General features: G+C 45.6%; 1 protein-coding gene across 1 annotated transcript in view; it reads left to right on the top strand.

Moving 5' to 3' along the window:
• PSMD5 (proteasome 26S subunit, non-ATPase 5) overlaps positions 1-8,295 on the top strand; it is a 28,939-nt gene extending 20,644 nt beyond the window's left edge. The window contains exons 8-10 of the mRNA XM_068249085.1: positions 1,601-1,710; positions 1,927-2,067; positions 7,886-8,295. Coding sequence (XP_068105186.1) covers positions 1,601-1,710; positions 1,927-2,067; positions 7,886-8,143 — 509 coding nt within the window. The 3' untranslated portion in view covers positions 8,144-8,295. The remainder of the gene's footprint in view (positions 1-1,600; positions 1,711-1,926; positions 2,068-7,885) is intronic.
• The last annotated feature ends 5,335 nt before the right edge of the window (positions 8,296-13,630 follow it).

The following is a 13,630-nucleotide window of genomic DNA, read 5'->3' as shown; positions in this document are numbered from 1 at the left end:
ATAATTGCAAGTTGATGCAGCATTATGCAAAGGTTATGCAGATTGAAAATGGACCAATCACATTTTACCTCAGCAGGATTTGATTGGTTCATTTTTAAAGCTGCATACATTTGCATACAAAGTTAGCATAATGCTGCATCAACTCGAAATTATTTGCATCTCTGACCATCCTTCGAGGACGTCAAACCAGAAATGTTATCCGTTGTATAGGGATTAGATACTCCGCCCAGTAGTTACTATTGGTTTTCATTCACTTGGAATCCTCTGGGCTCTCATTGCTGACAAATTATCTGATTTGATTAACTTTCCATCTATTTTGAGATGTTTATGGGTTAAACGTTTAATCGGGCATGTTGATAAATCTCCATACATGCTTCAGGCTGGGTGTACACAAACATACCATGAAATGCTGCATTTTATGTTGTGTGCGTTTTTTGGTGCGGATGCGTTTTGCGGGCATTTTAATGCGTTTGCATATGCGTTTTGTATGTGTTCATGCGTTTTTATGCAAATCACTAGGAAGACAACAGGAAGTGGAAATGCATCATAAAACCTTTTTTTTTTTTTTTTTTTTTTTTTTTTTTTTCTTTTTTTTTTTTTTTCGGTAAACGCATGCCATTGCGTTTCCATTGACTTTCATTATGTTCGTTCTTGCTGCATCTTTGAAGATTATGCAACAAAACCTGCATTTTTAAAATGGCACGCGGTTTTTCCTGCGGCCCATAGACGTCCATTAGCGGCAAAAATGCAGCGTTTTCCACAACGCTTGCGTTTCTGCTAAGTGTGCACCCAGCCCCAAGCTGTAAAGCCATTCTGGGCCTAACAACACTCAATTGTTTTTTTTTTTTGTTTTTTTTTTCCATGAGATCTATCAGACTGAGTGTGCAATGTGGAGTAGGAATGAATCTCTATCTGATCAATTTCTGATCGGAGAGGGATCAATTTAATTTGGCGTATCAGGTCGTAATTGACCTGTGTATGGCGGTCATCACTGATCTAGAGCCCCTATACGATATATCGGTCACTATGTGTGACATGATGATTTAGTCTTTCTATAGCGCCAACATCTTCCACAGAGCTGTACAGATGTATTGTCTTGTCACTAACTGTCCCTCAGAGGGGCTCACAATCTAATCCCTCCCATAGTCCTGTCTATGTATGTATCGTGTAGTGTATGTATTGTAGCCTAGGGACAATTTAGGGAGAAGCCAATTAACTTATCTGTTTTGTGGGAGGAAACTGGAGTGCCTGGAGTAAACCCACGCAGACAGGGGAAGGACATACAAACTCCATGCAGATAGTGCCCTGGCTGGGATATGAAACGGGGACCTGGCGCTGCAAGGCGAGAGAGCTAACCACCACGCCGCCGAGCTGCACGTCCATCCACATGATGTGGCGAACATGGAAACAGTGGTTTTAGATGGCTCCTTTGACGTTGTTCGCAATACACGGAACAATGTTCAACTGTTTATGGACAGACCAAAGCTTGCTCAGGGAGCTGCTGCAGCAATGAAAGCAATGCCTAATTATACAACTAATGAGAACTAGGCCTCTGTGTTATTCATGTCAGCTTGTGATCAGCACTTTCCCCTCCCCCCAGGCTTAAGGTTCAATAACGTCTTCAGGAGGATCGGCCAGCAATGCCGGAACGCCACGACGGAGCTGAGAGTGCGATGCCTGGACGCCGTCTCCTCTGTCCTCCACCTACCGGTGAGTGCCGCCACTGTCACATGATCCGCAGCCGCCTGTCATAGGCTTCTCTCAAATGCTGGGATAGACAGCAGGGCAAGCTTCCAGCCAGCAGAGGGCGGAGTGTTTTGCGTGGTGCCTGCATGGCGCAGGGAGATGATGTCACAGTAGTGGCATGAGAAGCGGTTACCCTCAGTGTCGGGAGTACTCTCATCTGATCTCTCCTCCCATCTGCAGGCGGAGCACCACACAGAGGATCTCCTGGCCATGGCTGCCTCCTGGTTCCACAACCTGTCTAACCAGCCGATGGACATGTTCCGCAGCATCGCCACGCAGCCCTTCCCGGAACTGCACTGCGCTGCCCTCAAAGTCTTCACTGTAAGTTCCCACAATGCACTGCACATCCGGAGCCTTGCCCGGACACACCCCTTATATTGGATAGGTAGCCCCTGAACATGTATGAGCTGTGAGCAGCTCTCTTTTGTCCCATATTTACTGTGTTACTGATTTGAAAGTGGAGCTTTTAGAAAAGTCTTTAGATTTTAAAGAGGCCCTGTAGTGAAAATAATGTAAAGAATAAAATTATTTACAATATTCATTTATAAATTATTTAGTCAGTGATTTGTCCATCGTAAAATCTTTCCTCTACCTGAATTACATTCTGAAATGTATCACAAGTGGAGACCTCTTTAGTCCTGTCAGGTGCATCACCTGCTCTCCCAGAATCCTCCGGGAGGATAATTCCGCATAGATAAACGGCTTAGGATGTGACATCACTGGGAGGGCGGAGCTATATACCAATATGCAGCAATATAGCTATACAGGAAGTGTTTCTGATGCTGAAACCAGGAGAACTACCGTAAAAGTGGGGATCCTGAATAATGTACTGCATTCGGCTATATGTCACTACAGGGCCTCTTTACTGCATTCTGCTATATGTCACTACAGGGCCTCTTTACTGCATTCTGCTATATGTCACTACAGGGCCTCTTTACTGCATTCTGCTATATGTCACCACAGGGCCTCTTTACTGCATTCTGCTATATGTCACTACAGGGCCTCTTTACTGCATTCGGCTATATGTCACTACAGGGCCTCTTTACTGCATTCGGCTATATGTCACTACAGGGCCTCTTTACTGCATTCTGCTATATGTCACTACAGGGCCTCTTTACTGCATTCTGCTATATGTCACTACAGGGCCTCTTTACTGCATTCGGCTATATGTCACTACAGGGCCTCTTTACTGCATTCGGCTATATGTCACTACAGGGCCTCTTTACTGCATTCGGCTATATGTCACTACAGGGCCTCTTTACTGCATTCTGCTATATGTCACTACAGGGCCTCTTTACTGCATTCTGCTATATGTCACTACAGGGCCTCTTTACTGCATTCTGCTATATGTCACTACAGGGCCTCTTTACTGCATTCTGCTATATGTCACTACAGGACCTCTTTACTACATTCTGCTATAGGTCACTACAGGGCCTCTTTACTACATTCTGCTATAGGTCACTACAGGGCCTCTTTACTGCATCCTGCTATATGTCACTACAGGGCCTCTTTACTGCATCCTGCTATATGTCACTACAGGGCCTCTTTACTACATTCGCTACAGTGCCTATTTACTGCATTCTGCTATATGTCGCTACAGTGCATCTTTACTGCATTCTGCTATATGTCACTACTGGGCCTCTTTACTGCATTCTGCTATGTGTCACTGCAGGGCCTCTTTACTGCATTCTGCTATATGTTACTACAGGGCCTTTTTACTGCATTCTGCTATATGTTACTACAGGGCCTCTTTACTGCATTCTGCTATATGTTACTACAGGGCCTCTTTACTGCATTCTGCTATATACCACTACAGGGCCTCTTTACTGCATTCTACTATATGTCATTACAGGGCCTCTTTACTGCATTCTGCTATATGTCACTACAAGGCCTCTTTACTGCATTCTGCTACATGTCACTACAGGGTCTCTTTACTGAATTCTGCTATATGTCACTACAGGGCCTCTTTACTGCATTCTGCTATATGTCACTACAGGGCCTCTTTACTGCATTCTGCTATGTCACTCTTTACTGCATTCTGCTATATTTCACTACAGGGCCTCTTTACTGCATTCTGCTATGTCACTACAGGGCCTCTTTACTGCATTCTGCTATGTCACTACAGTGCTTTTTTACTGCATTCTGCTATATGTCACTACAGGGCCTCTTTACTGCATTCTGCTATGTCACTACAGGGCTTTTTTACTGCATTCTGCTATGTCACTACAGGGCCTCTTTACTGCATTCTGCTATATGTCACTACAGGGCCTCTTTACTGCATTCTGCTATATGTCACTACAGGGCCTCTTTGCTGCATTCTGCTATATGTCACTACAGGGCCTCTTTACTGCATTCTGCTATATGTCACTACAGGGCCTCTTTACTGCATTCTGCTATATGTCACTACAGGGCCTCTTTACTGCATTCTGCTGTATGTCACTACAGGGCCTCTTTACTGCATTCTGCTGTATGTCACTACAGGGCCTCTTTACTGCATTCTGCTATATGTCACTACAGGGCCTCTTTACTGCATTCTGCTATATGTCACTACAGAGTCTCTTTACTGCATTCTGCCATATGTCACTACAGGGCCTCTTTACTGCATTCTGCTATATGTCACTACAGGGCCTCTTTACTGCATTCTGCTATATGTCACTACAGAGTCTCTTTACTGCATTCTGCTATATGTCACTACAGGGCCTCTTTACTGCATTCTGCTATATGTCACTACAGGGCCTCTTTACTGCATTCTGCTATATGTCACTACAGGGCCTCTTTACTGCATTCTACTATATGTCACTACAGGGCCCCTTTACTGCATTCTGCTATATGTCACTACAGGGCCTCTTTACTGCATTCTGCTATATGTCACTACAGGGCCTCTTTACTACATTCTGCTATAGGTCACTACAGGGCCTCTTTACTGCATTCTGCTATATGTCACTACAGGGCCTCTTTACTGCATCCTGCTATATGTCACTACAGGGCCTCTTTACTGCATCCTGCTATATGTCACTACAGGGCCTCTTTACTGCATCCTGCTATATGTCACTACAGTGCCTATTTACTGCATTCTGCTATATGTCGCTACAGTGCATCTTTACTGCATTCTGCTATATGTCACTACTGGGCCTCTTTACTGCATTCTGCTATATGTCACTACAGGGCCTCTTTACTGCATTCTGCCATATGTCACTACAGGGCCTCTTTACTGCATTCTGCTATATGTTACTACAGGGCCTTTTTACTGCATTCTGCTATATGTTACTACAGGGCCTCTTTACTGCATTCTGCTATATGTTACTACAGGGCCTCTTTACTGCATTCTGCTATATACCACTACAGGGCCTCTTTACTGCATTCTACTATATGTCATTACAGGGCCTCTTTACTGCATTCTGCTATATGTCACTACAAGGCCTCTTTACTGCATTCTGCTACATGTCACTACAGGGTCTCTTTACAGGAATTCTGCTATATGTCACTACAGGGCCTCTTTACTGCATTCTGCTATATGTCACTACAGGGCCTCTTTACTGCATTCTGCTATGTCACTCTTTACTGCATTCTGCTATATGTCACTACAGGGCCTCTTTACTGCATTCTGCTATGTCACTACAGGGCCTCTTTACTGCATTCTGCTATGTCACTACAGTGCTTTTTTACTGCATTCTGCTATATGTCACTACAGGGCCTCTTTACTGCATTCTGCTATGTCACTACAGGGCTTTTTTACTGCATTCTGCTATGTCACTACAGGGCCTCTTTACTGCATTCTGCTATATGTCACTACAGGGCCTCTTTACTGCATTCTGCTATATGCCACTACAGGGCCTCTTTACTGCATTCTGCTATATGTCACTACAGGGCCTCTTTACTGCATTCTGCTATATGTCACTACAGGGCCTCTTTGCTGCATTCTGCTATATGTCACTACAGGGCCTCTTTACTGCATTCTGCTGTATGTCACTACAGGGCCTCTTTACTGCATTCTGCTGTATGTCACTACAGGGCCTCTTTACTGCATTCTGCTGTATGTCACTACAGGGCCTCTTTACTGCATTCTGCTATATGTCACTACAGGGCCTCTTTACTGCATTCTGCTATATGTCACTACAGAGCCTCTTTACTGCATTCTGCTATATGTCACTACAGGGCCTCTTTACTGCATTCTGCTATATGTCACTACAGGGCCTCTTTACTGCATTCTGCTATATGTCACTACAGGGCCTCTTTACTGCATTCTGCTATATGTCACTACAGAGTCTCTTTACTGCATTCTGCTATATGTCACTACAGGGCCTCTTTACTGCATTCTGATATATGTCACTACAGGGCCTCTTTACTGCATTCTGCTATATGTCACTACAGGGCCTCTTTACTGCATTCTACTATATGTCACTACAGGGCCCCTTTACTGCATTCTGCTATATGTCACTACAGGGCCTCTTTACTGCATTCTGCTATATGTCACTACAGGGCCTCTTTACTACATTCTGCTATAGGTCACTACAGGGCCTCTTTACTGCATTCTGCTATATGTCACTACAGGGCCTCTTTACTGCATCCTGCTATATGTCACTACAGGGCCTCTTTACTGCATCCTGCTATATGTCACTACAGGGCCTCTTTACTGCATTCTGCTATATGTCACTACAGGGCCTCTTTACTGCATTCTGCCATATGTCACTACTGGGCCTCTTTACTGCATTCTGCTATATGTCACTACAGGGCCTCTTTACTGCATTCTGCTATGTCACTACAGAGCCTCTTTACTGCATTCTGCTATATGTCACTACAGGGCCTCTTTACTGCATTCTGCTATATGTCACTACAGGGCCTCTTTACTGCATTCTGCTATATGTCACTACAGGGCCTCTTTACTGCATTCTGCTATATGTCACTACAGGGCCTCTTTGCTGCATTCTGCTATATGTCACTACAGGGCCTCTTTACTGCATTCTGCTATATGTCACTACAGGGCCTCTTTACTGCATTCTGCTATATGTCACTACAGAGTCTCTTTACTGCATTCTGCTATATGTCACTACAGGGCCTCTTTACTGCATTCTGCTGTATGTCACTACAGGGCCTCTTTACTGCATTCTGCTGTATGTCACTACAGGGCCTCTTTACTGCATTCTGCTGTATGTCACTACAGGGCCTCTTTACTGCATTCTGCTATATGTCACTACAGGGCCTCTTTACTGCATTCTGCTATATGTCACTACAGAGTCTCTTTACTGCATTCTGCTATATGTCACTACAGAGTCTCTTTACTGCATTCTGCTATATGTCACTACAGGGCCTCTAGGTTCCCTACCCCTGTGCTATAGTATGACGTAGTTCCGACCCAGATAGAAACTGTCACTTGCATACCTGATTTTTAACTCTTTCAGGCAGAAGAAGGAACACAGGCTAGTTATGTGTGCCAGACACTGTACATGCACATCTATCTCATTATGTCACATGTCACTTCATGTACTTTAACCTGTTGAGGACCCTGGGCTTAAATTCCCCTAGTGACCAGGCTATTGTTTCCTAATTAGGCCATTGCAGCTTTAAAGGGAACCTAAACTGAGGATGTGGATTTTTCCTTTTAAAATAATACCAGTTGCCTGACTCTCCTGCTGATCCTGTGTCTCTAATACTTTTAGCCACAGCCCCTGAACAAGCATGCAGATCAGGTGCTCCGACTGAAGTCAGACTGGATTAGCTGCATGCTTGTTTCAGGTGTGTGATTCAGCCACTGCTGCAGCCAAAGAGATCATCAGGACTGCCAGGCAACTAGTATTGTTTAGAAGGAAACCTCCATATCCCTCTCAGTTAAGGTGCCCTTTAAGTGCTCGCTGCAGGGCCGTCCAACTCGGCAAACAATTTATTCCCCCCCCCCCCCCTTTTCTGCCCACCAATAGAGCTTTCTGTTGGTGGACTATGATCACTCCCAGGATGTTCGTTTATTTTAATATAAATATTTAATTTCATGTTTCCACTGATATATATGGTAAAATACATGAGGGTGCTTCGTCTCTGGTTCACTTTAAGGTACCTACTGCTATGGTCAATCTTCTTTTCTCTCTTGCACTGCCTTTGGCTCGTAAAGTGCTACTTTTTGACTTGTTTTGTTGTCTACTCGTAGGCCATTGCCAACCAGCCCTGGGCGCAGAAGCTGATGATTGAAAGCCCGGGATTTATTGAGTACATTGTAGATCGGACTGTGGACCCCGACAAGGATTCCAAGGATTGTAAATTTGAACTGGTGAAAGCTCTGGTGAACTCGGGCACCATAGCGGAAGTGTTTGGCAACCAGCACTACCTGCGGCTGCGGGCCTACCTGCGGGAAGGGCCCTACTACATCCAGGCTACCTCCGCCGTGGCCGTAGAAGGGGCAGAATAGGGGACGCTAATCGCAGAGGGGATCATTCCTTCCCCCCCCCCCCTCATCTTTAGTGACCGCTGCTGGTGTGACCAAACAATCGAGATGACCAGTATTGGCTTGTGTGTGTGTGTATAGTTACATGGTGTAGAAATATAAACTGCTTTCTAAGAGCCTATTGTGTTTATGTATTTCTTTACAGGTTTTACTTTAGACATAGAAGTGTCCATTAAAGGTGCCCATACACTCGTCAGATTGGCAGCAGATAGATAAGAAATGCATCTGATGATCTATCTGATGCGTTTTTAGAACATTTTTTACCAAGATAGAATTCCAATAGATTTCAGTTTGAAATCTATTGAAATTCTATCTGATGGCATTTTTTTGCCATCAGATTTCCATTAAGGCCAATGCAAACTGATAAGCAATCTCATCAGATCGACCTAAATTTTCCACCCTGCAAGTTCGATGGAAATCCATCGAAATCGATCGAAATCGGCCGTCGATCGGTCGATTGGCCAACCGATTTGCCGAAAATCGGCTGAGTGTATGGGCTGCTTAAGGGTACAATTTTTAATAAAACAATCCTATTTTCGATCAGATTATTCCGATCGAATTGTATGAAAACAGAGCAGCAGGTGGTGCATCCAAGCCATTGTGAATGTACACATTATCGATTGTTTCCTTAAAGTGTACCTGAGACGATTAATACAAAAAATAAATGTATACATACTGGGGCTTCCTCCAGCCCCCTTCAGGCTGATTGGTCCCTCGCTGTCCGCCCAGACTGCCTGGATCCTCCGCTTGGTGGCCCGGTATATCCGCCAGTCTACACAGTCCACCGCGGGCACTCCCCTGTCGTGATCCTGTGGCCGGGAATGCAATGGGGCATTACACCCCAACTGGAGGAATTGCTGGGGCAGCTAGCGGAGGATCCAGGCAGAGGAGGACGTCTCGGGTTTCCTTTATCAGAGATGAAAAACTAACTATAACAAGTAACTTGTCTATATATCTTATCATGTATTTTACCATATATATCAATGGGAACATGACAGTAAATACCTACTCTGCTCTTTGTTTCATTCTTTTCTGCTCAGTCTGCCTGTTATTAGCTCTGATAAGAATCCCGACTAAGCATTCAGTCTAGCTTTGCCCCGGAATGATTATAGCCAAGTAAGGCTTCTGTGATGTATTTTCAAGCCCAAGCCTTCCCCCTTGTGGCTCTGATTTCCTGCTATGTATGATCTTGGCAGGAAATCAGAGCCACAAGAGGGCAGGATTGGGCTTGAAAAGACATCAGAGAAGACAAAATCAGCTATAATGATTCCTGAGCAAAGCCAGACTGAGTGAGTGCTGAGTCGGGGATTTATCAGGGCTGATAAGAAGCAGTCTGGGCAGAGAAGAATGAAACAAAGAGCAGATTAGGTGTTTACTGTCATGTTCCCATTGATATATATGGTAAAATACACGAGGGTGCTTCATCTCTGGTTCTCTTTAAAAGACAACTGACCAGAAAGTGATATGGAGGCTGCAATACAGTATATATTTCCTTTTAAACAATGCACATTGCCTGGCAGGTGTGTAACTAGACTTAATAGGGCCCTCCTGCAAAAATGATAGCATGGGGCCCCCTTTGTCCCCGAATCCCACAGGATTGGGAGCCGGCAAATGGCAGCAGAGAGTGTTCTGCTGTGAAGCAGCCTCTGGAAGCAGGAAACTATTACACACACTGCTGCATATACATTTTGTGAGTGAATGGGGAGGTTTGTCTGCTAACTGGCTGCACTTGTGGTTGGGGAGAGGGAGGAGGCGGGGCCCCCCTGCAATGGCGGGGGTCGCAGAGGTGATTGCTACGGCTAGGTTGCTTGGCTGCCTTGCTGATCCTCTGCCTCTAATACTTTTAGCCATAGACCCTGAACAAGCATGCAGATCAGGTGCTCTGACTGAAGTTTAACTGGATTTCTTCCAGAAATCAGCAGGACAGCCAGGCAACTGGTATTGTTTAACACTTTTTGGACAGGCCGCCTAACCCCCCTTAAAGAGAACCCGAGGTGGGTTTGAAGAATATTATCTGCATACAGAGGCTGGGATCTGCCTATACAGCCCAGCCTCTGTTGCTATCCCAACCCCCCCTAAGGTCCCCCTGCACTCTGCAATCCCTCATAAATCACAGCCACGCTGCTGACAAACAGCTTGTCAGAGCTGGCTGTGTTTATCTCTATAGTGTCAGTCTGCTGCTCTCCCCGCCTCCTGCAGAACATTAGTCCCCACCTGCATCCCTTCCCTCCCTGCTGATTGGAGGGAAGGGACAGGGGCAGGGACCGGAGCTATGCAGGAGGCGGGGGAGCAGCTGAGACTGACACTACAGATGTAAACACAGCCTCACAGCACGGTTGTGATTTATGAGGGATTGCAGAGTGCAGGGGGACCTTAGTGGGGTTTTGGATAGCAACAGAGGCAGGGCTGTATAGGCAGATCCAGCCTCTGTATGCAGATAACTTTCTTTAAAACACACCTCGGGTTCTCTTTAAGGACCAGGCGTTTTTGCTGAAAGGGGGGGGGGCGCATTTGGGGAGGGGGGGGGTAAGGCAGCCTGATCCCCTCTGTGGTATGTTGGGCTGTGTGTCCCTCCCTTTAGCCAGATGTCCTCCCTGCACGCAGCAGCCATCACTCACCTTCCAGGCTCCAGCGATGAGACGCAGCGGACCCCTCTGCTCCGGCCAGCATCTCTGCTCCTACTGCCGCTCAGTTCCGGGTTGCGGCTTGATGACGTCATCAAGCCGGGACCCAACGCTGATGTCAGAAGGTGCAGAGATGCTGACAAGAGCAGTGGGGAGTGCCGATCGTCGCGGGAACGGCAGGGAGGTTAGTGGATCCTCTTCTTTTCCCCCCTACCGCCGCAGCTGTCAAACTGATCACTATGATCCGTCGGTGATACGGAATGGCTGCTGATCACTGAGGGGAGATGCCAGCTGATCATATGACAGCTTAATCTCTCCGGTGCGAACGATCGCGGCGGGACAGTTCATTAGTGCGGACGTTGAATCAACGTCCAATCAGGACGGCAGCACCACCTGCTGGAGTAGATTCAATCTACGTCGGTCCCCAAAGGGTTAATGGAAAATAAACATGGCAGCTTCCATATCCCTCTCACTACAGTTCTCCTTTAAAGAGACACTGAAGCGAAAAAAAAAATTATGATATTATGATTTGTATGTGTAGTACAGCTAAGAAATAAAACATTAAGATCAGATACATCAGTCTAATTGTTTCCAGTACAGGAAGAGTTAAACTCCAGTTGTTATCTCTATGCAAAAAAGCAATTAAGCTCTACGACTTTCAAAGTCGTGGAGAGGGCTGTCTTCTGACATTTATTATCTCCACTGTTCCTGAACTATTTACTTTTTTCTCTGCCAGAGGAGAGGTCATTAGTTCACAGACTGCTCTGAAAGAATTATTTTGAATGCTGAGTGTTGTGTAATCTGCACATATTATAGAATGGTGCAATGTTAGAAAAAACACTATATACCTGAAAATAAAAATGAGAATATTTTCTTTGCTGCTAATCTTCTAGTAATTATTCATAGTACAAAACCAATTCACTATATCATATTTTTTTTTTTCGCTTCAGGGTCTCTTAAAGGACTTCCGAGGCCAAAAACAAGAAAATGACACTATACCTTTTTAATATCAGAATCCACGGAGGACGTCCAGCGCGTCCCCCGCACCGTTCCGCCGTCATTGCAGCCCTTTTTGTTCCCCCATGGCTCGGCCCGACCCCACTGAACGGGTCGCATGTATGCCACAAGTGTGACTGTGCAGCCTTTAGCCACCTCCCGCTGCATACAGAGTCCCGTAAGGCTGCGCAGTCGCACTTGCGGCAAAGCGTACTGCGCAGCCGCGGCTCAAGGCGGCGGCCATCTTACTTGTGGCATACATGCGACCCGTTCAGTGGGGTCGGGCCGAGCCATGGGGGAACGAAAAGGGCTGCAATGACGGCGGAACGGTGCGGGGGACGCGCTGGACATCCTCCGTGGATTCTGATATTAAAAAGGTATAGTGTCATTTTCTTGTTTTTGGCCTCGGAAGTCCTTTAAGCATCAATTCTCCTGGGGTCGGCCAGATGGGCTCTCAGCCCCTGTCATACCAACAATATGTATTTGTAGCATCACAGATATCCCCGAATGAAATAACCGGAGTCTTTCACCAAAATCTTTTTCTTCTAAAATAAATGTATTCTTGGAATTCTATACAAATGACACATAACAGGGTTATAATCCGTATCCCAATAGCAAACATATCTAGCAACATATCTTCAGTATCTGTCCTCAAGAGTCACATAGGAAAAAATACATACCAACTCCTTCAGGTCATATCTCGGCAATGTGTCCTATGAGCTTTCTTTCACCTATTTATACAGCGATATTTTCTTGTATATGTGCTTCCCAGACACAGATGTGATCGTTGACTTTGGCTTGGAGACAGTACTGAGTACACCAGCTATAATGCTACATACACACTAGAGATAAAAGTCTTTGGAAAATGAAAGATCACAGACCAATCTTACCCCCTTCCATGTAGTATGAGAGCCACACCTACACAGTCTATTCTATGGAGCTGCACTCCCCATCAGACAGAAATCTTACCCCCTTCCATGTAGTATGAGAGCCACACCTACACAGTCTATTCTATGGAGCTGCACTCCCCATCAGACAGAAACCTTACCACCTTCCATGTAGTATGAGAGCCACACCTACACAGTCTATTCTATGGAGCTGCACTCCCCATCAGACAGAAATCTTACCCCCTTTCATGTAGTATGAGAGCCACACCTACAGTCTATTCTATGGAGCTGCACTCCCCATCAGACAGAAATCTTACCCCCTTCCATGTAGTATGAGAGCCACACCTACACAGTCTATTCTATGGAGCTGCACTCCCCATCAGACAGAAACCTTACCACCTTCCATGTAGTATGAGAGCCACACCTACACAGTCTATTCTATGGAGCTGCCTCCCCATCAGACAGAAATCTTACCCCCTTCCATGTAGTATGAGAGCCATACCTACACAGTCTATTCTATGGAGCTGCACTCCCCATCAGACAGAAATCTTACCCCCTTCCATGTAGTATGAGAGCCATACCTACACAGTCTATTCTATGGAGCTGCCCTCCCCATCAGACAGAAATCTTACCCCCTTCCATGTAGTATGAAAGCCACACCTACACAGTCTATTCTATGGAGCTGCCCTCCCCATCAGACAGAAATCTTACCCCCTTCCATGTAGTATGAAAGCCACACCTACACAGTCTATTCTATGGAGCTGCACTCCCCATCAGACAGAAATCTTACCCCCTTCCATGTAGTATGAAAGCCATACCTACACAGTCTAATCTATGGAGCTGCACTCCACATCAGACAGAAATCTTACCCCCTTCCATGTAGTATGAGAGCCACACCTTCACAGTATTTTCTATGGAGCTGCACTCCCCATCAGATAGAAATC

Source organism: Hyperolius riggenbachi, chromosome 8 (genome assembly GCF_040937935.1).
Source record: "Hyperolius riggenbachi isolate aHypRig1 chromosome 8, aHypRig1.pri, whole genome shotgun sequence".
NCBI classification, from domain to species: domain Eukaryota; kingdom Metazoa; phylum Chordata; class Amphibia; order Anura; family Hyperoliidae; genus Hyperolius; species Hyperolius riggenbachi.
Note: the sequence above shows the minus strand (reverse complement) of the source record. Positions and strands in the feature narration are given on the sequence as shown.